The sequence below is a fragment of the Triturus cristatus genome, chromosome 4_1 (assembly GCF_964204655.1).
Source record: "Triturus cristatus chromosome 4_1, aTriCri1.1, whole genome shotgun sequence".
In the NCBI taxonomy this organism is placed as follows: Eukaryota; Metazoa; Chordata; class Amphibia; order Caudata; family Salamandridae; genus Triturus; species Triturus cristatus.
Genome location: NC_140585.1, coordinates 333,390,637 through 333,418,404, shown reverse-complemented (window position 1 = coordinate 333,418,404; position 27,768 = coordinate 333,390,637). Strand labels below are relative to the sequence as shown.

General features: G+C 51.1%; 1 protein-coding gene across 7 annotated transcripts in view; it reads left to right on the top strand.

The window, feature by feature from the left end:
- FOXM1 (forkhead box M1) overlaps positions 1-27,768 on the top strand; it is a 243,421-nt gene that overhangs the window by 31,126 nt on the left and 184,527 nt on the right. For 3 of the 7 annotated variants that reach the window (XM_085652308.1, XM_085652307.1, XM_085652309.1), the window contains exons 3-5: positions 7,500-7,723; positions 9,266-9,478; positions 17,750-17,878. In XM_085652308.1, the coding sequence (XP_085508434.1) occupies positions 7,500-7,723; positions 9,266-9,478; positions 17,750-17,878 (566 nt within the window). The remainder of the gene's footprint in view (positions 1-7,499; positions 7,724-9,265; positions 9,479-17,749; positions 17,879-27,768) is intronic. The other 4 variants (XM_085652312.1, XM_085652311.1, XM_085652313.1 and 1 more) reach the window with 3 other exon arrangements.

Sequence of the window (27,768 nt, the reverse complement as noted above, 5' to 3'; positions counted from 1 at the left end):
ACTCCCTGTCTCACGATTCTGGTGCTAAAGCATCTCTATGTTCGCCTCAGCGCGAGTCAGTTCCTCCCTACGCTGCCTGCGAGCCGCCGCACACCAGGAGATGTCCGCCCCACGCAGAGTGGGCTTCAGTGCCTCCCACAAGGTGGCGGCACTAGAGACGGATCCCACGTATGAAGTCAGATACTGGGCAATAGTTTCGCCCATATGAGTTGCATACCCTGCGTTCTGAAGGTGCCACGCCGAGAGGCGCCAACTAAACTGTTGCCTCCCCCTGCCCGTATATAGCTCTATGGACTCTGGGGAGTGGTTCGAGAGATCCTGAGGCATAGCCGCCGCTGCTCTATCAGCCATCACCCGGGGGACAAAGATATAATCCAGTCTAGAAAAGGATTTGTGGACCGCTGAGAGGTATGTGTATCCCCGTACCACGCCGTGGGCCCGTCGCCAAGTGTCGACCCAGTCCAGCCCGGTCACCAAAGAGTGTAGTTTTGTAGGGAGACCGCTCCTAGGGCTACCCCCAACCCCGGTCCTATCCATAGCTGCATCCATGACGTCGTTCCTGTCCCCGCCCACTGCAGACAAGACAGGCATATCGGCCCACAAGGATTGCAGCCTCTCAATAAAATAAAACTGCAAAGGGGGAGGAGCATATACGCTGCCTAGCACCAGGGGGTCCTCCCCAACCCTACCGTGGATAAATAGGTAGCGCCCCTGTGTGTCGATCCACTGCTGCTCATGTGTGTAGGGGACCCTGCGATGTATCAGGATAGCTACCCCTCGCGACCCCCTTGTAAAAACCGCATGGAAAACCTGTTGAAACCCATAGCGCTGCAGGCAAAGGGCTTTCGTGCCCATGAGATGCGTCTCCTGCAATAAGAGAATATTGGCCTTCGCTCTCTTTGCATGATGAAGTACAGCCCCCCCGCTTGATCTTATCTAGGGCCCCGCGTATATTCCAGCTGAGAATACGGAGGCCGCCCTGTGTCCCCTGACCACTGTCGGGTACTCTAGCCATAAGGGGGTGCATCCCTGTTCAACGCTAATGGTGAGCCTTGGTGGTGTGCGTGTAACCTGAAGCGGACCCATAGTAGAAGTGCGACCTGTAATCATGAACAACCCCCCCCCCCCCCCACACCTCGAACACTAAAGTATCTGTCGCGGCAGGGCTGATTTCCCCCCCCCAAAATCCCCAACGGGGGGAGGGGGCAGTGCCCCGACCAATGGATCCTCAACGCACAGCCCATAACTACCTGGCAGGGCTCCCGCCAGCTCAATCCTGACGGTGAGACAAGCCCATATCGGGACATCCCCGGAAACAGTAAATGTAGTTCCGCAACACTTCCCTGGCATCCTGTTAGGGTTCCAAAGCTTGGCTCCCTGGGGCCGGCACCCCTCGGGAGGAGGTGCTGCAGGATTGTGAGCGCCACCGTGACCGTCTGTTGCCCCTCTGCCGTTGACCACGGGAGCCACCCCTCCCCCCCCCCCCCCCCTCCCCCCCGAGCCGCATCACTTAGGGATGAGTCTGACTCTCTTCCAGGTGGTGTGTGGGGCCTCACCCGAGCAGCTTCATCTGTCCACCTGAATACCTCCTCTGGAGTGTCGAAGAAATGTGTGCGGGAACGAAAAACCACTTGAAGGCGGGCCGGAAACAGCAAGGCCTATGGAAGCTTACGTTCTCTCAGGCGGGCCTTGGGTGCCATGAAAGATTGACGCTGCTGCTGGACCTGCCATGTGTAATCCGGAAAGATAAGAATACGAACATTGTTGAACAGCAAGGGTTCTTTGGCTCGGGCCTGCTTCAAAATAGTGTCCCTATCCAGATAGTTCAAGAATTTGGCAAAAACCGGCTGTGGGCGAGCCCCCACCAGAGGCTTCTGCATAAGTGCCCTATGGGCCCGCTCCACTACAAAGCAACTGGACATAGCCTCGGGGGGGTGAGCCAGCCCTTCAGCCAGGTCGTGAGGAAGCGTTCCATATTGCCCTCTTCACAGCCCTCCGGGAACCCAACGAATCGGAGATTGTTGCGTCGGGCCCGTCCTTCCGCATCTTCTGCTCTAAGCGTGAGGCCCTTCTGGACAGTCTCCATCGCCGCCACCTTCTGCTTCAACACCGTGACATCTTCTACTCCCGATATGCGGGTTTCAGCCTCAGTGATACTGGACACCGCATTTCGCAGGTCCTGCCGCAGCAGCATAACGTCCGATCCAACTGCCCCTATTTTTGCATCTAGCATGTCCCTGGATTGGGTGATGGCGGCCATGAGGACCGCGTTGTCTGGCACGGCAACCGGCTGGCCCCCGAAGGCTCCAGCCTCAGCCCCCGGGCCGGTAAACTCCAGCCACCGCCTCCTTTATCTCTTGTCATGGCGGTTTCTTTATCTTCCCAGGCGGGCCCAAGTCTGACCGAGTGGGGCACACACACAGATAATGCCAGCTCCCGCTGTCCGACCCAACCGCCGAATGGGCACCAGCCAGCAAATGGCCGCACCTCCACGGGCCTCCAGACGCCCCAGGGACCCTGTCCCACCTGAGGCGTGCAGGCACGTGGACGCGGTGCAACCAGCCTCCGGGACGATAATGTCGCAGAAAAGAAGGCGAAGCCCACTCACCTACTCTGTCCAGCGTCCCAACAGCAGGCCACAGTAGGCACCCTCAGCGACCCATCCCACGCCCCTGCGTTCCGATTCGTCGACTGCTGATAAAAACCAACCGCCCAAAATCACTCCAGGAGTGTGTGGCAGGGTGCAGGTGGAGGAGATGGTCCGTAGGCCCCGCCCTGCGGCCCGACTATACCGCCTTCTCCACCCCCCGCTCACATCGACACACGAGGTGGCCCAGACTGTCTTTACAGGGGTTAAGACAGCCAAATGATCTCCCGGCGCCCTCCCCATGCGGCCCGACAGCGCCACCGATTTCCCCCGCTGGGATAACGGGCCCGGGGGGTGGTGTCACCACAATGACTGTGCGAGAGCCCCAGGGGGCCCAAAGTGCCTCGGCAAGGGGGGCAGGGCAGCCAAATGATTCCTCGGCAGCCCCCCACACGGCCCGACAGCGCTGCTGATCCCCCGCTACGGTAACACACGGGTGGGCTGTCACTACAGTGGCCCCACGGGAGCCCCCGAGGGCCCGAAGCGTCTCAGCAAGGGCAGCCACATGGGTGCGAGGTGTTGTGAAGGGGGGGGGCGAGGAGGCCTACCAGCCTCCCGGCAGCCCCTGGCGCAGCCTGACTGTGCCGCCTCTATCAGGATCAGGGCAGCCGCCTCTATCACCGGCCGCCTCTACCCTCGGGCACCTCCACTGCCAAAGGATCCAGGCCCGGGCCGCCAATCCTGCCGCAAGTGCTCAGCCTGACCTCCGCGACACGGTCTGGCCGCCGGATCTCTCCTTCCTGCTCTGGCTGCTCCGCTGTCCGCATCACAGGACTGCAGCGCAGCCCTCCACACTCCAGTCAGTTGGTGGGCCTCCGCCGCAGGACCGGTACTCTCGCAGCCGCTTGGTGCACATGCTGAATGGGCCGATCTCCGCACTCGACCCTCAGTTGCCCACAGTGGTGCTGTGCGCGGCTCTCTGGGATCTTCTCACGCAGGTAGGCCCTTTCCCCCACATCAGCAGAATCTCACCGCCCCAGCCGGCCCAAATCGCGTCGGGCGATGGCGGAGCCGGTACTGTGTTGCAGAAACATCTAGTTATGCATCCTTCGTTCCGGGATGCCAGGATATGCGTCGGATGTTTGCCGGGCTGGATGGAGCCGGCTCAGCACACGTCCGCCATGTTGGCTTACCAAGCCACTCAGTCATGGGTTTTCCCATTCCTATCTTTAAGAGGGAGGAATCTGGGTAGCAAGATGCGTCCTCAATAGCTAATGGGCAATACTATAGTTGAAGTAGATTGTGGTAGTGCCATAAAAAACAAGCACTTGCAGTGCAATAGGTCTCGCATTTGCGGGAGTTTCAGCTATTGGCATTGTAAATAATAAGGCCTTTTATTTGTGTTTATAAACCTGCAAGCTGCATTTACCCACTGCTGGCAGGTTTTCTTAACACATAAATAACAAAATTGGACCTGATAGAGTGGGGACTTTATGGATTATATAAACCCACAAGTATCTGCCAAGCATAATTATTCCGATGTGTACATTTCCCAGCCATAACTTTTCATCCCTGGTCTAGCCAACGTTAACATTAACATGAATATTTTAGCCCTTCTTGGGAAGAAGAGAGAACAGGGAGATGAAGAGAGTATGGTGTTTGAAAAGATGGACAAAAGGAGAGCAGGAAATGTAAACATGAAAAGGAGCAGAGTGGGAGATAACGGAAGGAGGAGACAGGGCAAATAACATAAGTTAGAACAGGAGAACTAGAGAAGGAAAGATAGGTGGAAAAGGAAATAAAAAGGAGAGGAGAGGAGAGGAGACACACCGAAAAAATGAAATGAGGAGAAATAGTGAAGAGGAGAGCAATGGTAAATGAATGCTTGAGTTGTTGGTGGGAGCTCTTTTCCTGTACAGAATGCATACTTTTACTAATGATTAGTATTTATTTTCTATGAAACATTTTATAAAATCTGAAAATGTTGATTTCTAAATAGGGTGTTTATTCGCCTGGAAGGAAAATTCAGCTTGGGTCAAACATGTTTTAGTGCCTTTTAATAAGGGCTTTCCTGTCCACCATGCACTAGAGTGCCGTGTCAGATCTGTGCACTGGGGTCCCATCTGCTGCGATTTAATCAGTGAGCAAAGGAAACAAGCGGTCAGTATTAAGCCATGTACTTGTAAACACGAATCTGGGCCACAGTGCTAATAAGTACTTAATAACAAGAAGATTGCTGTTTTTCTTGCGGCTGCCAACACATTCGCCGTTTATTAGATTTCTACCACTTGTATGTGACTGCAACAGGCTCTTCAGCGAGCATGGAATGGCAGCCATACTCTTGGCAAACGGAAAACCATCAAAACTGGGCAGTACAAAAAAGAAGGAAAAAAAACAGTTAACTGGGAGCAACGTTTTACTGCATGCGCTGTCTCTGCACAAACCGACTGTTATTGTAGTTACCGCCATATATGCTGCTGGGGCCCTGTAAACGGGTTTGCTTTCGAGAACAATTGAAAGAATTCGATTTGGGCAGAGTTAGTGACTGCACAGTTAGTTCTCTGGTGAATTTTGATTGACGCTCTCTTCCCGGCCTCCTTACGCACACCCTCAGAACAGTTTAACATGTGTCGCATACATGGTATATTTACCAGATGGCAAACAAATTAAACGTGGCAGTACCTAACTACCCTTTATGAAATCGCATCTGAAGCATGCCTCCTTATTCAACGAGAAGGACACCGCAGCCAAGAACAAGCCCACGAGTGGTGCACGCGCGAGCGATCTGTTTTCAATTATCACGCCCGTGTCTGGGCACGATAATTGAAAACCGATGTCGGCGTGCAGGTAACATACACCAATAGGCCATGGGCGGAGCAACGCGACCGCCTTTGGCCTATTGCGTGCGGTCTTTCTAAAAAAGACGACCGCAAACGCCAATACTGTTGCCCAAAAGGAATCGCACATGCGTTCGCGATTCCATGGTCTGTTTTGGAACCCTCCACAAAAGGGCTCTCGCCTGCGTGAGCAGTGCTGCGCACTGCATCGCTGCTAGGCACGAGCCCTAAAAAGGGCATACTTACCAACAGAAGTATTCAGATAAGTACAACAGCTAAATAAACCATAGTCCAACTGGAAAGTAGGAGATCGGTTGAGTGTAAAAAGATCCCATTCGTTTTACACTAGTTCCTCTAAACATTCAGCTCGCATGAAAATTCATAAGGTAATGATGAATGTGTTAGAACCCAACCAGATCTGGAGCATGGTGAGCAGGGCTAGAAAAATCCATTCCCCCGCTGGCTATGGCGAGACAGATTTATTCATGACGAGCTATTAGGGCCTACTTGCCCTTTCTGGCTCGTAGGAAGACAGTGACTTTTTAGCTCTGTCTCTGACAGCAGAGCAAATTTGACAAGATTTAAAGGCATTTTCATTGCTCATAAAGTGAATGATCAATAAAGATGCCTTTAAACTTGTTATCTTGCACATTTGCCCCCCTCCCTGCCCGCCCTAAAAGCCTGCCCCTGTCCCAAAGTACCCCAAACCCCAGACCCGGCCCCAGCCCACTTATATGGCCGCATTCCAACGCTTTTCCCAGAGTCCCCGCTCATCCTGAACACTAGAGCGCATCTACCTTAACCATACATATGCGTGGTTACACTTGCTGTGTTCTTCTAGCTGTCTTTTCTTTCCCCATATAGGATGGAGATGTGTTGTAATCTAAAATAGGCATTTATTTATGAACCTCTTATATTATAGGCTTGTGTTCTCTTTGTATTTGTAAGCTTGTGCAAAGTGTTATTTTCTTCATTCAGTTGGTACAACTGCACCCGTCGGCCTCCCTTCACCCCTAGTTCCAACCATGTAGAATATTTAGTGTGGGATTTCGTTTCAGTTATGACACTTGTACCATGTAATTCATTTTACGGGGATTGCAAATGAAATTTTTTGGTAAATAAAGACCTCGTATAATCTTACTGAGATCATTTATCGTTATTATACCACCTAATTTCGTGAACTGAATGCTATTGTTTTTTAAACGTGAGCATTTCTAGATTACTGCAGTTATTTGAGCTTGTATTGATGAGGTTATCACCTACATAAACTGTTTTCCTGCTACATTATGTAGAAGAATGTTTGCGTTTTTCTTTTTCAAGTCACCAATTGGGGTTGCAGTCCTCCGTTTAAAAATTGGATTTTTTTCATCTTTTGGAAAATCGTGCTTTTATTGAAAAACCTGCACTAATATAAAAAACTTTTTAATCTTTCCAGCTATGACATACCTAATCGGCTACACTTACCGCATCCTCCCTCTCCATTTTACCCACCCCAACCGTAGCAAGCTATTGAATAATAAGTAATATATGCATCATAATGTTTCTAGACAATCTTGTTTGTTGCCTTAACTCCTTATTTTTAGTAACCCTTAAGTATAATATATACACAGTGATTATTGCAGAATCGCCTTCTCTCATTTTTTCTCTCAATCCAGTCTATTGTGCCAGTTACATGGGGAACTACAGAAAACATTATTTGCCAGAACAAACCATTGTACTGGCTATATATGCAGTATCAGCTAGGGTCCTGTGTCATGGCAAGTGGTGGAAATCCCCATAAAGCTAGTGCTGCCATCAGAGGGCATCTGTTAGCTGCCTAGCACTGACCACCACAAAGTTTCACATAATGTGCACCAGTAACATCTACTGTCCGTTCTGACATACTGTTAAAACTTTGTTTCTTATTTTTATGGACTGTGCAGAATGATAAAAGTTGTTAAGAATGATGCTGGCTCATGAGTAGGCAGATGCAAAATGGTCTTGTATGGTAGAATTGTAAGCTTTTTCTTCAATCCAGTTTTAAGTCGTCTTCTGCCTAGACAAAAAGATATCTTGCTTGTTATTTGTAATTTCAGGCACTACTTGCAGTGAGGCGTTTGAAGACAGAAAACCTGAAATGACCATAATATGGTTTGTGTTCCATGCAGGCACCACAGCGTTGACAAACTGCCTGTTGGATGAGAGCCTGACCAACATCCAGTGGCTGGGGAAGATGAGTTCAGATGGACTGGGAAGCTGTACCATGAGGCAAGAGCTGGAGGACAAAGAGAACCTGCCCCCAGTGCCACAGGGCTCGAGAGTGAGTGCACCATTGAGGTGGGAAAGAGCCATAAAATCATGTGGTTGGGTGAAGCATTAGTTATAATATGTGCACAATTGTGAATCAAAATATCCATTTATCTGAAAAGACAAGTGTTGCCTAGAAAAAGTAGTCAACCAATTGAAGTCTGTGATAAAATGAATCCACCCCCTCACTCCCCTCCAGCAAGTTCTGTTTCTTTAGGTTAAGTGCCTGCCTCTAACGACCTCCATCAATAACTGAATGGGGTGTGGGTATAATTCAAGAACACAATGATTATATATTAAATGTTTTGAGATCAGGTCATATCTACACTCCACATACACTGTGAGACTTATTGTTTACAATTCAGTGGGCTTACAATCCACCCACAGTATACTGTTTTTATTATTTGTTGTCAGTCAGATTAGCAATCTTTCAAATGCTTCGCTCGCGTACCCTTCCTTTCTTGTGTTGGCTTCTTCCTGGAGCACGGACAAAGCACGTGTTCTTCCTCCCTTTTTTTCAATACACTTATTTTATGAGCGTTTTGGTATTGTTGTTGGTCGTTAAATGTGCTTTCATGCTTTTAACACCGGTGTATGGCTTCTTATTTATGTTGCCTTCACCCTATTTGCTAACACTTGAATTACTTACATCTGCAAATGCACTACTCTGCAACTCTGACACTTTACGCCCATACATGGAACTCTGCACCACTCTCCTCTACACCATGCCAGTAGCTTTTAGCCGCACTGAACACCAGCCAAAACATTGGCAAAGCCAATAGCTCTCACATTGGCAAGCCCTATTGGCTTTGCCAATCCTTGTTTTTTAAGATTGTTCCTGACTAGCAGAAGCTAAGCTCAAAGGGTTACATCTGAGCAGTGACTGAATCTCACTACACAGAATTGAGAAAGGAATTCCATAATTGAGCCTTGAGGCTTTTGTTTTTACACCTGCAACATATATTGCAAGTTGTACCCTTTCTCATGGTTTACCAGCCCTGCTGTTGTCTGGCCATCCCAAGCAATGTGGTCACTTTCTCATTGAGTCATTTTTTTCTGCCCTGAGCCTTTTTAATCCACCCTTTCGCGCCTGTTGCGATCAACAGGTGAGACTAAGTAATTGCTAACTTAGTTGTGCACTCTACGGCTACTCTTGACTAATGACATTTGTCTTTCAGCTAATGACGAGCCATGAGATCATATATGGTGTTCATGCAGATTGATCAAAAACCATTGTTTTGCACTTGGAATAACACTAAATACTTTGCGTTTGCAGTGATGTCCTGCACCCCATCTTCGAAAAAAGTGATTGCTGCATTACCTTTCTCCATGGACCCTGCTTGTTCTTTGTCCACACCAGTGCAGCTAAAGTTCTGCAGCTAAAGTTCGTCACACTCTTCCAGGTTTCATTGCACAGGATGTTGCCAACTCCTAAGCCTACCTCAAATGTTCCTATTGTTCTACATATAATTTCACTAAGAACACATTAATTTATGTTTTAAGTTCTCCCCTATAAAATTATCTAACTTTTTTTCCTGTCTCACCCACTTGTCAGCAGGCGGAGGAAGATGTTGGTTCTCTTTCTTGTGGCGCTTCTTTCACCTCCTGGCAGGAATCCATCTCGGAGCGCCCTCCCTATTCCTACATGGCCATGATTCAGTTTGCCATTAACAGCACAGACAGAAAGCGGATGACTCTAAAAGAAATATATACTTGGATAGAAGATCATTTCCCATATTTCAAACACGTTGCTAAACCGGGCTGGAAGGTAATACATGCAGAGATGTTAAGGCTAGAGCAACCGCACTTAAAGCTAGGGCGCAGTTTGAGGCAAACTTTAGTTGGCCAAACTATCACCAGTAGTCGTTTTACATTTAGCACACTTTAGTTGCTTATGTAAAAAGGAGTTGACTTTTAAGCTGAGTGTGTGCTGTAAAATTATCTTGGAATATCCCTCTCTGTAACTGGGGGGCCAGATAAATCAATTATTTTATTTTAAGAAATGGGTAAGGCTGCCTTTTCCTTGATTTCAAAGACTGGTTTGGGGAGGGGGGGGGGGGGGGGGGGAGGGGGGACGCCTCACCTCACTCTTGAATTCCTAGAGGGAAGTATACTTTGGTCACAGCTACCAAGATGTTGGAGAATTATTACCGGGTGAGAAGCTTGTTCTTGTGCAGGTTGGGGTCTTTTCTAGAGTCTCATTTTTTTTTTTTTTTTTAAAACATGTTTTTTTATTGCAACATTTTCAGCAACATAACCATCGGGGCAACCGGCACCCCCTACAATCTCCGATCATATTCTTCGGTTTAGCAATGCACACAGCCATTCAGCCCACATCCCGGGGGCTGGGCGGCATATATAGACAGTTAAGCAATTGTGACACAACTATCGCCTCACAGCGGTGCCTGGATCATGCCCCATGGGAGCCTCTGCTTTTCTGTCCCAACAGCTACATCCCTCATCCAACTCAAAATAGCATTACCCTCCCACCTCAGGGAACTCCCCCCCCCCCCCCCCCCCTCCCATCCCACCCCCCAACTGCTGCTGTTGTGGGCCCCTCCAGTGGTCCCTAACTCTAAGTCGTGCCATCCATCAGGGGGTACATCTATTGTCCTCAGCCTCAAGGACCTCCGTTCTCCTCACGCTCCCGTTCCGCCCGCGCCGGCAATCCTGCAGGGCCTGCTCGATCTGCTCCCATGCCCTTACCCACTCTAACCCCTTTTCATTGTCCGCCTTAATCGCTTGACGCCGTCTGACTTCACTCTCGCATCTAGACCATTTTAATAACTCGGAGATACACCGCCCGATTGATGGGCCCTCCCGGGACTTCCAGTGCCACGTAATCTCTCTCTGAGCCAGCATAAGCCCCAAGTCAATAAATTTACTCGTCACTTTTGTCTTTGCTGTGTGAGGGAACCAGAGCAGCAGGCACGCCCCCATATCAAACTCGACCTCCCTGTCCGTCGCAGTATTCAAGATCTCTCCCACCTCAGTCCAGTACGACCCGAGCTTCGGGCACCCCCACAGCATATGCTCTAGTTCAGCTCCCAGTGTGAGGCAGCGCGGGCAAGCGGCCTCCTGTACCTTAAAGTGCCGGCTAATCTTTCCCGGGGTCAAATACGCCCTGTTAATGATGAAGAAGTGCACCTGCTGAAAGCGGGCATTCCCGCTACCCTTCCATGTCCTCCGCAAGATGTGGCTCCAGATCGTGTCCGGAATGGGTTTGCCTATGCTTTCCTCCCACCGCTCCTTCAATGCCGCAAGCGGCTCCAACCCCTCCTGCAGCAGTCTAGCCTGTAGGCATGTCACCGCCTTAATCGTGCCCGCCGCCATTGCCACGTACTGGCAGGTTAGTGCCACAGAGGGCTCCTCCAGCCCCTTTCTCCAGTGTTTTTGTATCGCCGCGCTCACCGCCGCGTGCAGGAGATAACTCCCATCCGGGAGGCCAAACTGCTCCTGCAGGGCCCCGAAGGGGGCTAGCACCCCATCTATATAGAGGTCCCCCACCATCTGCAACCCCAGCTCCTCCCATTCCGCTAGCGGGGACCAGTCGCCTCCATGCGGCAGCGCCGTCAGCATCCCCAGCGGGATCTCCGGTGCATAAGGTCTTACCGTCTTTGCTCTCCGCATGCCCCTCTGCCAGCATAGCCGGAGAGTCCGCTCCTCGATGGACAAATCTCTCGGGTCTAATTTCTGTTGCATGACTATGTAAGACAGGACATGTCTCTGGATGCCCGTCCCTCGTCCCAGCTCCGGGCCCCGGAATACCCTGGCCACATTCTGTGTCAGCACTTGTAGCTGCGCCGCCAGGTAGTATAATTCAAAATCGGGGACCGCCAGTCCCCCTTCTAGTTTAGGCCGCATCAGAACCGTCAGGGCTACCTGTCGCCGTCCCGTCCCCCATAGGAAGCTGATGATCTGCGACTTCAATTCTTTAAAGATCCGCTGCGGGATCCATATCGGCAGTGTGCGGAAGTAATAGAGCAGTCGGGGCAGAGCCACCATCTTTAGCAACGCGACCCGGCCCAGCACCGAGAGCGGGAGGGCAGCCCAGAAGGCCATGCACCCCCTCAATGCCCTTATGCAGCGCCCTACATTACCGTCCAAGAGATTTTCGACATCGTGGTATATCCGGACTCCCAGGTAAGTAAAGCATTTAGCTTCCCATACCACATCCCGAGTGGGAGGGCAATACGGGACATCTGCCCGCAGCGGGAAAACGCAGGTTTTGGTCCAGTTGACCCTGAGGCCCGAGAGCTCGCCAAAGCGCGAGAGCATCTCCACAGCCCCCTCCAAGGCATCACCGGAGTCCTCCAGGTACAGCAGGAGGTCATCCGCGTACAGGGATATATGATGTTCCTCCTCCCCACAACGAACCCCGCCGTACGCCGCTCCTGTCCGCGCTTGCGCCGCCAAAGGCTCCATCGCCAAGGCGAACAACAGGGGAGATAACGAGCAACCCTGCCGTGTACCCCTGCATACTGGATATGCTGCGGACACGACCGTTCCCAGCCGCACCCTGGCCGTAGCAGAGGAGTAAAGGACCCGTGTCCAACGTCCGAACCCCTCCCCCAGGCCGGACTTCTCGAGCACCGCGTCGAGGTATCCCCACTCGAGGCTATCGAAAGCCTTTTCGATGTCCACGGCGAGCACTGCCGGCCGCTGTGCTGGGTCCCAGACGCTGTCCATGATACGGACCAGGCGGCGAATATTCCAGGCTGTGCTCCTGGTGGGGATAAAACCGGCTTGGTCCCCGTGGACCAGTTTGGTCATGTGCGGTAATAATCTAGTGGCCAATATGCGACTCAATATTTTGTAGTCGACCGTCAGCATAGACAAAGGTCTATATGACGTCACATCCGAGGCATCCCTGCCGGGCTTCAACAACGGCACCACCAAGGCCTCCCTCATCGACTGGGGGAGTCTCCCCAGCTCCATGGCCTCAGTGTAGACCAGCAAGAGCCTGGGCGCCAAGGCATCCACAAACTGCGCGTAGAATTCGATCGGCAGGCCATCTACCCCCGGCGTCTTGTTTCTGGCCATCTGCTTAATAGCCACCCGAATCTCCTGCAGCGTAATGGGGCCTCCCAGCACCATCGCAGTTTCCGCATCTACCCGGGGGAGGCAAAGAGTCGCCAGATAATCAGTTATCTCGGAGTTCTCCACCCCCAACTGGCTCTCATAGAGGACCGAATAGTATGACCTGAACCGCTGGAGCACCGCCCCCTGCGAGTAAACCATCTCCCCCGTCTCCGTTCTAATACTTAGAACCGGGCAGCCCCGGGGTTCCGGGTTCGCTAGTCTAGCCAGTAGCGTTCCTACCTTGTCCCGTTCCGCATGCACTCTGACGAGATACCGCTTGTAGTCAAAGCCCCTCAGCCGCTCAGTTTCCGTCGCTACCACCTCCTTCGCCTCAAGCAGCCTGTCCTGCAATTCTGGTCGCTCAGGCCTACGCTGCTCCAGTTCCCTCAACACCCCTTCCGCCTTCTCCAGAGCCGTCAGGATAGTAGTCCTCACATTCGCAAATGTTCCCATACAAACGCCTCTGGTCACCACCTTCATGACATCCCATTCCATTGCCCTCGTGGCCGTTGAACCCTCATTCTCCGTAAAGTACTGCTCTACGCCCCGCTTGACCGCATCCCCAAACACTGGATCTTCCAATGCCTCTGGCCTCAAGCGCCATGTCGGGACCGCCGATCTCGGCCGCCGCCACTGCAACGTCAACAGCAGCGGGTTGTGGTCCGATATAGTTCTAGTGAGGTACTCCGTGTGTGCCATCACTGGCGCCAAGTCCCTGCTGCACAACATAGCATCTATCCTAACGTGTAGCGCGTGTAACGCGGAGAAGAAGGAATAGTCCCTGTGTCCCGGATGTTGCTCCCTCCACACATCTATCAGCCCCCACCTCTCCTGCCAGTCCGCCCTGTGCGCCGCTAAACGGCGCACCGGCGAGTCAGCCAACGGCGGATGCGACCGGTCCAGTGCCACATCAGTGATCGAGTTGAAGTCCCCTCCTATCAATATGGGGCCCGCCAAAAAGTGCGCCAAGGAACCCGTCAGGCTAACAAAAAAGCGGGCCTGATCCGTGTTGGGGGCATATATACTGCATAAGGCCACATCCTGACCATAGAGCTTCCCCTCCACCACCACAAATCTACCCCCCGGGTCCACCAACTGAGTCGTGGCCTGAAATGGGATTCCTGCCCGCACCCATATCAACACTCCCCTGGCAAACGCTGAGCATGTAGTCCCAAACACCTGGCCACGCCATCTCCTCTGCAGCGCAGTGAGTTCCTGTTGAGTTAAGTGAGTTTCCTGCAGGAGTGCGATTTGTATGCCTCGCCTCACCAGATGGGCATGGACCTTGTGTCGTCTTGACATAGTGCGGAGGCCACGAACATTCCACGTGAGGCATTTCAAATTAGGTAATGTCCCCATTGCAATCCGTACCCCCCCAGCACACCAACATCCCAGGCCCACCTACAGCAGCGCAACAGAACCCCGCAACCAGAACAACCCCACAAACTCCCCCCCACCCACTCCCCAGAACAGGACCTAATAACGCACTATCAGCCCCCATCCAAACCTGCCCCCCACCAAACCGTCCCTAATCTGTGGTCGTCTCCACAGAAAGCCTTAAGGGCCGCTCGAGGGTGGTCAGAACCGACCTAGGGCAGGCCAAGCCCCCCGCCCCGCACCCAGCATCCCCGAATGTCTCAACACCATACCTGCATGTCCGTCGAGCACCGGGACCCCCAGTCAGGACCCAGAGTCACAAATGTGGCCCCCCCCTCCGCATCACCCGTCAAATAGTCCATCCGCCATCTGTGGGGTGACCACCGGCCCCCCGGAGCTGTCAGCCTCCGAGATCTCTCCGCCGGACTGCCCGGCCTCCTCTCCAGAATCCGAGCCCACTGAAGTCTGCTCCCCTTGAGAGCCCGTTATGATCGCCGTCGCTGCCAGCGCCCTCCGTCTGTCATCCGCCATCTGTCCATCCCGCTCCGCTCTCTGAAGTTTGTTGCGCTTGCGGATACGTTGGGATTTCCGCACTTGGACCGGTTTCTGCCTCCCTTTTTCCTCTGTCCTTCCCCGGGCCGTGCCCGCCCGATACGACTCCAGCCATGTCCACGCTTCTTCAGGGGTCTGAAAGAAGTGGGTCGTCCCGCTCAGGATTACCCGCAGTTTCGCTGGGAACAGCAGGGAGTACTGTAGGCCCTCGATCCGTAGTTCCTTTTTTACGGCCAGAAAAGAAGCCCTGTTCTTCTGCACCTCCTGCGTGTAATCTGGGAACACCGTGACCGAGCTGTTGGCCACCTGGAAGGGGCCATTTGCACGCGCCTTCTGGATCAATAGGTCCCTGTCCCTATAATGCAAAAGCCTGACCAACATGGGTCTGGGAGGGCGGCCCTGCGCCGGCGGGCGAGCCGGGACCCTATGCGCCCGCTCCAGGGAGAAGAAGGGGGAGAGGCCCTCCGGGGCCACGGTCTTCCTGAACCAGTCCTCCATATATGCCACGGCGTCATCCCCTTCAACTTTTTCCGGCAGGCCCACCACCCTCACGTTATTTCTCCGATTGCGACCTTCGGCGTCTTCCGCTCGCCTCTCCAGTGTCGCCAGACGGCCCAGGATCTCAGCGATTTTGCGTTCTGCGGTCGCCGCCGCCGGCTTGAGCTCCCGGATCGCCACCTCGTTGTCTTTGACTCTGTCCGCCAGTTTGGCATGATCGGCCCTTAAGAGTCCCAGCCCAGTGGCAACCTGCGCTATGTCCTGATGCAAGGCCTCCTTGGTCGCCGTGATGGCCTCCAGGATCCCATCCAGCCGTTTGTTTAAGCGCCGTTCCTGCGCTGTGTCCCCCGGGTCATCTTGGGGTCCTCCATCTGCGGCCGAACCCGCCGCCCGGTCGTGCCTAGAGGGCACATGCGGCGCGACACCCTTCGTGGCCATCCCGCCCTGCACCAGCTCTAGTTCAGGGCCCCACCAGCAGGCGGGTCTATTTCGCCGTCCGTCCACTCCGGGAGCGAAGAGCCAGGGCCCGGCACCCGCTCCCCGTTCTCAGTGTGCTCCTCGGGGCGGTCCGCTCCCCCAGGGCCCGGCAGCCCAGGGCCCCTCCGCTCGTATCCAGCAGGTCGTCCTCGCGCCAAGGCCACCCGCCACCAGCGCACGGGTCTTCCGCGGCTTCACCCAACGACAGCGCACACACAGCGCGGGCTCACCACCTTCCTGCTCCAGCGCCGGGGTCGCTCCCGCTCAGTTCACCCCAATGGGTCGACCTCACCTCCGGGGGAAGGGCGCCTCCACGCGGTCCTCAGGCCCTCCGCTCCGCAGCTCTCCCGCAGCCCAGCGCCGCTATCTCTTCAGGCCGCCATCACCATCCGCCACCACCAACGGGCGCGAGTCGTCCGGCTCCGCCGCCAGCTCCTCCGCAGCTCTCGCTCTCGCCCCCTCCGCAGCTCAGCTGCCGCAGTCGCCCGCGGGCAGGCGCCTTGCTCCGGTGTCCAGCGCCGGCTCCGCTGTCCCCTCCGTAGTCTGTGTCGGGTGCCCCGAGGGGGGAGGGGCCGGCGGGATCCGTCTTCACCGCTACGGCGGAGAGCGCCGCGCCCCAACACCGTAGTCCCGGAGCCCCGGGCAATAGGTGACCAGCCCCGCTCCGCTACACCATCGGCCGGCTGCTCCGCGGTCACCAGCCTCCGTCTGGGTTGTTTACTCTCCTCCGTCCGGGGCCGCCGCCATCTTGTGCAGCAGACGCCGTTCGTCCCGCTCCGTGTCCCGGCTCTAGCACCTCGCCTGGGCCCCCGCCGTCTCGTGCGCGGCGTCCACCGCCGTCCCGGCGCTCAACGCAGCAGGTTCGCGCCAGCTGCGGCGCGTGTTGGCCGGAGCTCAGGATAAATATCGGGGATTAGGCACGGAGCTGCAGGCTCACGCCGCCATCCCGATCGGCGTCCAAACCACGCCCCCGTCTTTTCTAGAGTCTCATGCTCAGATTTTCAAGCAATACGAAAAAAATCTATTGATAACATCAACAGTTGAGGCTTCATAAAATGAGCCTTTTGGAGAAAGAGTACCTAACTGACATTCACGCTAGCAGAGGCATCAAAGCTATCGTCTAGACCAGGTTTCAGGTTACCGTCCTCTAAATCCTGCCATTGGTGGTTGTGTCCAAGAGTGCCTCAGCTTGCCTCTTCAAGAACAAGGTTTGAGAGGTAAAATGCTCTGTTATAACCAACCCTAATACAGTAAAGGTTGATCAGTTCTCTCTGATCTTGCAGCAAGTTCATATTTAACAAACAGTTCTTGGTCAGTGTCTGATGGTTGTGATGGTTCTATTTTAAAAAAATGTATTTTCTGCCTCACCAACTTTCATCAATATCCTATTCGGCGATAGAACTGAAGATGATAAACTGATGCCTTTTTGCATCCATGTTAGCTTTTGAAATCTATGGCGTCCATACATTAGTGCAAAACGTCGAACAATATTGAAAGAGGTGGCAAAGGAAAAGATGGGGTAGGAATGAAGCTGCTAAATGTATCAGTACAATTGAAGAGAATTAACGGTGTTTAAAGAAAAATGTCAGTATTTTTAAGGAAGTGTTAAGGTGAATTAGTGCCAGGATGAAAAATGTGAAACCGGATATAACATTTGTAGTAGATTTGGGTAGACTTCAAGTGGCCCGAAGTTAATCCCAGCCGGTTGGAAAAGCAAGGAAATTTCACCTGAAGAGTGCTATTTGTGATCTTACAGAAGACACTCGACATACATTCATAGTTCTGTGGCATTAATAGCTATGGAAGGATCTATACATGTTTAGCACGAGACCATCAGTATCTGGTGCCCTTCTGTCAGTTTGCAACTGAGGAGGCAATTGTAAGGGTACTAGTGAATGCTTGTTGTGTTGACAGCTTTGTCCATGTTTATCTTACACTTGAAGTAGTGACTAGTCATGAAGGCTGGGATTCTTTGGGTTGGTCAGGACCTGTGACTTTTTCCCTTGCAGGTAGTTGATGGCTGAGCATTTTACTTTCTCCCCCACCTTTACAGAATTCCATTAGGCACAATCTCTCTCTTCATGACATGTTTGTGCGTGAGACTTCTGCCAATGGTAAAATATCTTTTTGGACAATCCATCCTGATGCAAACCGCTGCCTGACACTGGATCAGGTGTTCAAGGTGAGTGAGCCACTTGTTTTGATGTTATGGCATCCAAAAAGTAAACACCATTACAAATGCAGTGCAGTAAATGCATAATTCTTTCTATTAATGCATGTAAGAATATTTGTACAAGAATGTTCTGAGAATTTCTGAAATGCTCTAATCTGTGTTTCCAGGTGTTTCCATTGTTTTTTGTGGTTGCCATTTTTGTTCTGGTCATTGAGTTTAATTGCTAAAAATGTGGGCATTTATTTTTTTAATGACCGGTTCTTCCTTAAGGGACTTTCCACAAATGCAGGATCCCAAACTACATTTTTCAGGTTAGCGTATTTTACATATAAAATTAGCATAAATAAAGAAACCTGCTGCTACAAGGCAATGTTAAAATATATATATATCAGCCAAAGGTAAGTACAACATGATGCATTTAATTGAAGGCATCACTGCAACATTACGCTTTTAACAAAAGCAGTAGTCATGCTTCATCATAAGTTTCTCTAAATTCATAAAATTTGGGAGCACATTTGAACTAGGGTCTTTCTTGATCCTTCAACCTTATAAGCACCTTCAAGGAGCACAGAAGAAGACTCTTTGACTTGTACATGAGCCCTTTCTCCCTTTCTAACCTACCCTCGCCTTTAGGTGAAAGGGATTACATTTGATATCGAAGTGGTCTTGCTGGGCTCACTAGCCAGGTACTACTTTTTTTTTATTTGTCTTGCTGGAATAACAGACTGCTGTTTCCACTGTCTGGAGAACTCTGTCCTAAACCCCCTCCCTACTTCACCATTCAGTTGCTGACTGGGAGGAATGGGGGCTTTTTAGTCCTAGCTTCTGGAATGGTACTCTCTCTCTGGGCACTAACCCAGGTGGGGTGCCATTAGGCTGCTTCTAGGGTCTGAGGTTTCCGCTCTCACTTTGCCGGCATCCTCCCTGCTCAAGGCTACTCCACATATCAACTCTTCTCGTTTTGGGAGAGCAGACTCTTTAGCCTTTTGTTCTCTGTATCTTCTCTACTGAAGCTAAGTGAATCTTTCATAACTCTGCCGCTATCACTCACTCTGGGTATTCGCCTCTCATGCACGCTGTCTCATCTCGCGTCAGGTAATTTTAAAACACTCCTAAACTAATCATAAATTGATTAACCTTTGAGCTTTTCATCCTATTAGCATTCTCATTGTCCCCACCTACACCTCAGCCAAACCTATGTTGAATCATCTCGGAACTTTCAACCACTATTAATTTGTTTGTGTATGAGGGTATATGTTTGGCAGAAGGAAGTTACTTAACCTGTAACTTCAGTTCTGCAACCTTGGTTAAACCTTAGCTCAATCCTGGGAAGCTGTGGCTCTAAGCTGTCGGGCTCACACAAAGAAACCAGTGTAAAGTATTTGAACAACACCAAATCAGTTTAAGAAGAAACTAGACACTCCAGAAATCCAATTCCTACAAATGATTAGATTTTTGTTAATTTTTAGACACCAAAACAAAAAAGATCTACAAGAGGGTTTGGGAGATACAGATTTCAAAGCTATAGTAAATTACACCTTTTCACTTAATCACAAACGAGCATTGGCAAATTCAACAAATTTGACACTTAAAAATACTTTCAAGAAAAACTTGCACAAGTTGGTTTGTGGTTACTTGGAGTTTTGCAGCGTGAATCTTTCTGGATTCACTATGCTGTGCATTATTCCGCGATCTGGTGGTTGGGTCCGGATTCGTAGGCTTTCTTACTTTTTTTTTTTTTTCTTTTTTTGTAGCCCAGGTGGGCGTCGACGTCCCACCATTTGGTGTACCTCTCGTGACGTCGGCGTGCTTCCTGGGGAAGTCCCACCTTTGGGGCGCCATCATCAGATTCTTTTTTCTGCTGTTGGGTCTGGATCATCAACGAGAAGCTCCAGAGTTTGAACGAAGAAAGAAGAGCACGAGTTTCATTGAAGGGAAGTTAAGCGAAGACTACAGAGAGGAAGAACATAGAGAAGGGAAGATAAGCGAAGACTACAGAGAGGAAGAACATAGAGCCGGGACGGCGAAAAAGGAAGAGAACATCGAAATCTTCGACGTCCAACGGAGAATGCGCACTCAGGGACTCTGAGCGCAGGAATGGACAAAACACCGTTTAAATTCTGCCGTAACTGCCACCACAAATACGCGCAGAAGGACCAACATCCGGTCTGCAACCTTTGCCTGCCTATTGACCACGAAAGCAAGGACTGCAACGCCTGCTCCGCCTTCACGCCGAAGACCCTCCGGGTGAGAGAGAGGCAGAGAAGAGCCAACTTCAACATGGAAGGCAAGGGTAAGGCCCTGTCTCTGTACGACCTGGGCCTCTCCACCGACGATGACCACATCGCCGAGGGACCTGATGACTTCACGGTCGCAGAGACCGGTAAGAAAACGTCTGACAAGGTAGGAGAGACGTCGAGCACAAAAAACCCGAAAGGGCCCCGAAACCCAGACACTGACTCAAACCAGAGTCTAAGTCCTCGAAAGGAACACCGGCGCCGAAAATGTCGACGACCGCGAGTGGATCCAAGGACGAAAGGCCCAGCGGATCCTTTGAGAAGGACTCCCAGGTGCCGAAGGCCGGCGAAAAACAAGGTTCGTCGAAACATGCCCACGACATGGGGCATTCGATTTAGAAAGTCAAGGTCGCGTCGACGCAAGCTCCGTCGAAAAGACCAGCGCTCGACGCCGATCATGCCTCCGAAATGGAGATGAAAAAGAGAAGGCTCGAGGCCGAGATGGAGAGCATCCATCAGAGGAAGAAGTTCGATGAAAAGATGAAGAGATTGACAATCCCAGCGAAACCGGCGATGGTTCTCGTAGAAGTAGAGGAGCAGGAAGAGTTCAATGCCGAAGAGCAGTCGAAAGCTCCCGAAGAAGGGGAAGAAGATCTCTATTATGAGGGAGAAGAAGAGGAGGAGGAGGAGCAGTCGATCTACAGCTCGGCACAGTCGACGACGCAAGAGCTGGAATGGCAGGTCCTCGACGCTGAAAACCCAGAAGAGCCCGTAGAGACATATCCTTCGAGGCCTTCGCCGCCAGATGATATTGGGGCGTACAACATGGTCGTCAAAAGCGCAGCTGCAGCTTTTGGCGTGAAACTAGAGGAGGAGAAACCGAAGGCAGATTTTCTACTCGAAACACTGCTACCCACCCAAACTAGGAGCCAGTTCCTCCCCATGCTCCAAAGTGTGATGAACCAAGGGAAAGAGGCGTTCAAGGACCCAGCAACATGCCGATCCATCACGCCCAGAACAGAAAAGAAATTCAAAAACTCCTCACAGGACCCGCCATATATCAAGGGATCAGTCACTGCTGACTCCATTATTGCATCCACGGCCAGAAAAAGGGCCAATGTCCCGGTGACCTTGGGGCCACCTCCTGACCAGGAGAGCAGAAGGATGGACCTCACTGGAAGGAAAATACAGAGGAACGCCGCAATGCACTGGCGCATGGCGAACTCAAATGCGCTACTGAACAGGCACCAGTACCAACATTGGGACGAGATGGGGGACCTAATCAAACATCTTCCCGAACAATACCAACAGAGGGCTTCCCATCTAGTGGAAGAGGGGAAGAATATAGCTAACTCATGCCTTAAGACTGCATTAGACGGGGCAGAGACTTCAAGCAGACTGATGGCGATAGGAATCACTGAAAGAAGGCAGGCCTGGCTCAGAATTTCAGGATTCAAACAAGAGGTCCAGAATAATATACTGAATACCCCTTTCAACGGAGAGACACTGTTCGGGGCACCGGTGGATGAGAAGCTCACCCAACTCAAGAAGGAGAATGAGACGGCAAGGTCCATGGGGGCCCTGCAATTCAGGGGGATGCTAAGAGGTACCCAGACTCGGAGACCTTTCGGAAGCTGAGGTAACCAGCCGGGAACGTCTCACCAAAGTTTCCAGCAAGGCCAGCAAGGCGAGAGCCATGACCAACAGGGGCAGCAGAAACAAAACTGGCAGTACCAGCCTAGAGGCCAGTCCTTTCGCGGTAGGGGGAACGGACGAGGACAAAGAAGAAGAGGGGGAGACCAACCCACCTCAAAGTGACTTTGCATGAAGAAGATGGCTCACCCACAATATACCCCGAGGGTGGAGCACAAAAGAAACAAAATGGAGGGGGTACTCAAACCAAACGCCCACGAGCATGCAACACCAGTAGGCGGAAGACTGAGGCTTTTCCTCCGGGAATGGCAAAAAATTACTACAGAGAAATGGATACTCATCATTCAGTACGGATACTGCATAGAGTCGGAAAGGAGCCCTCCAAACAGAAAACCAAAACGAAGGGAACACTCGAGACAGGAGGTAGCACAACTCGCAGAGGAGGCACTACAGCTGCTCCAAAAGGAGGCCGTAGAACCAGTGCCTTTCAAGGAGAGGAACAAAGGAGTGTACTCAAACTACTTCCTGGTACCAAAGGTGGATGAAACACTAAGACCCATCCTGGATCTACGGTTCCTAAACAAGTACGTAAGGACGCAAAAATTCAAAATGACGTCCCTACAAGAACTACTCTCACAGATGGGAGACGGGGACTTCATGTCCACAGTGGATCTCAAAGACGCCTACCTGCACATCCCAATGAACAGGCGGCACAAAAAACTGTTAAGGTTCACAATCAACAAAGATCACTACCAATTCACAACCCTGGCATTCAGGCTGAAGTCCGCACCAAAGGTTTTCACAAAATGCCTTGCAGCAGTAGCAGCGTACCTGCGGAGGGAAGGGATTCATGTGTACCCTTACCTCGACGACTGGCTAATAAAAGCAAGTTCGCGCGAAAAATGCGAGGAACACGCACAGCGGGTCACAAGGACACTAATGAACCTGGGGTTCTCAATACACTGGGGGAAATCATCAATGAACCCAGAGCAGGTGAAGATATTCCTGGGGGCACAGATCAACACCAGAGACAGATCGGTGAGGCCCAGCGAGAAGAGAACAATAGCCCTACTGAAGGAGACTCGCTCTGACAGTGAGAACAGCAAGCAAGATCATGGGGATGATGGCGTCATGCATCCACCTAGTCCCCAATGTACGGCTTCACATGAGACCGTTCCAGGAATGGCTGCTACAACAATGGTCACAAGCAAACCGAAGTTGGGAGGATCTAGTGGTTGTTAACGCACGCAGTGCAAGAGGAGATAGCAAGGTGGAACAGGGAGAACATAACTATAGGAAAGCCCTTGACACCACCAAGCCCAACTGTGACCATTACCACAGACGCATCCCAGATAGGATGGGGAGCGCACATGAACAAGCTCAGAGTGAGGGGTCTGTGGACTCCAGCAGATGCGGTCAGACACATCAACTACCTGGAATTGAAGACCGTACTGCTAACCCTGAAGGCCTTCCAGAGGCAGCTATGCAACCAAAAAGTGTTGATACAGACGGACAATACTACCACAATGTTCTACATCAACAAGCAGGGAGGAACACAATCGTTCCCCCTTTCCACTCTGGCACAAGAGATTTGGAGATGGGCCATCCCGCTCAAAATAGACCTGCTGGCGATACACCTACCAGGGAAGGAGAATGTGGAAGCCGATTGGCTCGGCAGGCAGACCTCGGCATCCCACGAGTGGGAGCTCAATGGACAGGAAACGCAAAGGCTATTCAAAAGGTGGGGTACACAGACAATAGACCTGTTTGCAACATACCTGAATGCAAAATGCCAAAACTTCGCATCCATACAACCAGAAAAACAATCCCAGGGGAATGCCCTATGGATAAGTTGGTCAAGGACATTTGCATACGCTTTTCCACCAATATCACTGATACACAGGGTACTCAACAAGTGCATGACCAGCAACATGACAATGATCCTGGTGGCACCACAGTGGGCAAGACAGACATGGTACTCACAAATAGTGGAGATGGCACAGGTACCTCCACACAAATTCGCAAAAAGAAAGGACTTACTCTCCATGCAGAACGGAGAGGTTCTACACTCAGAGCCAGAGAGCCTCGGACTGGCAGCTTGGCTCCTGAAGACATAGAGTTCCACACCTTAAACTACCTCCAAGCACTATGCGAGTGCTGCGGGAGGCAAGGAGACCAACAACACGAAAATGTTATGGGGAAAAGTGGAAAAGGTTCACAATGTGGTGCAGCAAAAATGAACTGCAAAATAAATTGACAAAGGAATCAACGGTGCTTAGATACCTCACACACCTTCTAAAGGCGAATCTATGCTTATCCTCGCTGAGGGTCCACCTTGCGGCGATCGTAGCTTACACACTAGGTAAGACAGGAGGAAGCTTCTTTACGTCACGGGTAGTAAAGAGATTCCTGGAAGGGGCAAAAAGAATAGCGCCACCAAAGAGGATGCCGCCTCCGGCATGGAACCTCAACATAGTCCTGACGGAACTTATGAAGGCGCCCTTTGAGCCCATTCACAAGGCCTCCCTTCAAATGCTAACAATGAAGACAGCCTTTCTGATGGCAATAACCTCACTGCGCAGAGTAAGCGAGCTGCAAGCGCTAACGCTGCAAGAGCCCTACATCCAGATACTCCAGGACAGAGTCGTAATGAGAACGGACCCACACTTCATGCTAAAGGTGGTGTCAGCATTCCATATAAATCAAACAATTCAGATACCAAGTTTCTTTCAGAACCCAGCAACAAGCGCAGAGAGGGCACTGCACACTCTAGACGCTGGAAGGGCGGTGATGCACTACATCGAGAGGACCAAAGAAAGAACACAGGAAAACCAAGCAGTTTTTTGTGTCCTTCGCAACGAGCTTCCTGGGTAGACCAGTGACAAAAAAACACCATCGCACGATGGATTGCACTAACAATACAATTCTGCCACAAACAGGCGGGGCAAGAACTATCCGAGGGGCCACGGGCCCACTCCACAAGGAAGAAGGGAGTAACAATTGCCTTTCTGGCAAATACACCCATTCAAGACATATGCCTGGCGGCAACATGGGCTTCGGTGCACACGTTCACCAAGCACTACTGCGTGGATATACAGATGAACAAGGAAGCACAAGTAGGACAGAAGGTGCTCCAACATATATTCAACGACCAACGCTCATCTTCCACCCAGCCGCCACAGAGATAACAAACCGCTACAAAATCTATGCACAGCATAGTGAATCCAGAAAGATTCACGCTGCAAAACGAATAGTTTCTTACCTGTCGGTGTAGTTTTGCAGCTTGAAGATCTTTCTGGATTCACTAGCGAACCCACCCACCTCCGCCAGGAAGATGAGGCAGGAGAAAAAGGGTGGAAGGACAAAGACTGAAATAAGATAATACTGAAAGGATATATATAAGGAAATTACTTGACGCCTAGGGATCAAAATAAAAAAAAATATAGAGAGAGGAAGGGGAAAAAAGAACCCGAAGATGGCACCCCAAAGGTGGAACTTCCGCAGGAAGCACGCCGCCGTCACGAGAGGTACACTAAATGGTGGGACGTCGAGGCCCACCTGGCTTCAAAAACAGACTATGAATCCGGACCCAACCACCAGATCGCGGAATAATGCACAGCATAGTGAATCCAGAAAGATCTTCAAGCTGCAAAACTGCACCGACAGGTAAGAAACTATTCGTTACTTTGGGTGGCCATCTCGGACAGGGAGTCAGTGAAGGGTTCCAGTAATGTCCAAAGAAATGTACCCCAAGGAGAAAAACAGTTTCCAGTCCAGTGTCAGCATTTCCTTGCCATTGACTTCTAGTGGGGTGGTCCGCATGCAAGGGGACACATGAGGCTGAAGATGGTTTGCAGTCAGCGGGGGTCTTCCTGGCACGGCTACTTGGACTATGGGCTTTGTGAGGTGATCCTGAACATGGGTTGACATCCCTCAAAGTCTTCTCGAGCTTAGCAGAAGGTTAGTTGTCCAGTACTGTGGTTTTCTACTTCTTTTGGGGATAATTTGCCTTCTGGGTGACATAGCTGTACTCTGACGACTCTCCTGGATCCAGCAGTATTTGGTGTGATTTTTGGAGTGTCAGGTCATAGTCGTTTAGCCTGAATGAGGAGGAAGCTTCTTTACGTCACGGGTAGTAAAGAGATTCCTGGAAGGGGCAAAAAGAATAGCGCCACCAAAGAGGATGCCGCCTCCGGCATGGAACCTCAACATAGTCCTGACGGAACTTATGAAGGCGCCCTTTGAGCCCATTCACAAGGCCTCCCTTCAAATGCTAACAATGAAGACAGCCTTTCTGATGGCAATAACCTCACTGCGCAGAGTAAGCGAGCTGCAAGCTCGCTTACAGCGATTCTCCATACAGCGAGAGACCTGCTCTCCTCCTTCCTGTCCAACAGATCACAAGTGGTCACTCTGGGGCCATATCAATCGGCCAAGCGTTCACTTCCTTGTGGGGTTTCTCAAGGCTCCTCCCTTAGTCCGACACTTTTTAACATCTATGTGTCGGACCTTGCGGGTGTGATCAAAGCATTCGGGATGAGCCTAACCTCATATGTGGATGATGCGCAACTAGTGTTGGCCATCAAAGGTGACGGGCATGAGGTAGCAGAACGTTTTAAAAACGGTATGGTAGCAGTCGGAGAGTGGATGACAGATAACTGTCTGAAACTTAATTCCGATAAGACGGAGGTGCTCATCTTTGGCTCTCTCTCCCCGAGATGGCCCACTTCCTGGTGGCCGTCGGCCTTTGGTACTCCCCCTAGTCCGACCCTCAAAGTCAGGAATTTGGGAGTTACCTTTGACAACCAGCTCAACTTCATGGCTCATGCAAATAAGGTCGCAGCCACTGCTCATTACAAACTCCGAATGATAAGGAAAATCATTCCTTTCCTGCCAGATACTGCTGCTAAAACCTTGGTCAGCTCTTTAGTGCTTTCATCACTAGACTATTGTAACTCTCTTTTTCTTAATGCCCAAGTTAGGGTAATAAAAAAACTGCAGACAATACAAAATGCATCAGCGCGTCTTCTGGCCCGATCACCAAAGTTTGCTCCTATCACTGACACCATAAGAACTTTTCACTGGCTGACCATCCAAAACAGGATTAAGTTCAAGTCACTTTGTATAATTTACAAAGCACTTCATGATCAGGGGCCTCGCCTCCTCAAGGACAAGCTTACTCCTTACATACCATCCAGACAGCTTCGCTCTTCCAATCTGAACCAACTAGTGGTTCCACGCTCCAAAACAGTGTCCTGGGGTGACCGCCGGTTTCTGGTCGCTGCCCCAAAGATATGGAACACTCTGCCGCATCACATTAGAACTTGCCCCTCACTTTTACAGTTCCGTAGGAAGCTGAAAACTTGGCTGTTTAATCAGTGATAGTATACCTTTCTCCTCTTGTTTCCCATGCCTCGTTAAGAGACACCTGCTAAGGTCTAGCGCCGAGACGCCTACGGGTATTCGTTCGCGCTTAACAAATGTCAAAAATAAATAAATAAATAAATGAGGGTGAAGAGCTGCGATCCAGAGACTTCAGCTACCAACTTAACAGACAAGCTACCACCGCTTTTCTGATCCTGACCCATGAACAGGAGGTCAGCCTACTGACCCATGTAGTATCTTGCATCTGTCTGGCCTCCGTAGTTTGCTTCTCCACAAGCGGGACACAGCAGGCACAGTCCTTTTTCTTTGTTAGTCCAAGGTGCAGCAGTCCAACTTCGTTGTGGCGTTTCTTCACTGGGTCTTTGGTACAGCAGGGCAGTCATCCTTCAGTTATCTCTTCCAGTTCAACGAGATCTGCTTTATGGGTGCCCTTTTTATGCTCAAAGTGGGGTGGTTTTGGTTACTAACCAATAGGCCTCCAGGGTCCCACCTGCCTGATGACTTCCTGTGAAGTGTGACATCTAACTATCCCAAAGTGCTCTATAAATATATATATATTTTTAATGTTTTATTGAGTTTTAACTTTATAACACACCCAAGCAGCAGTATCTACACAATTCATAT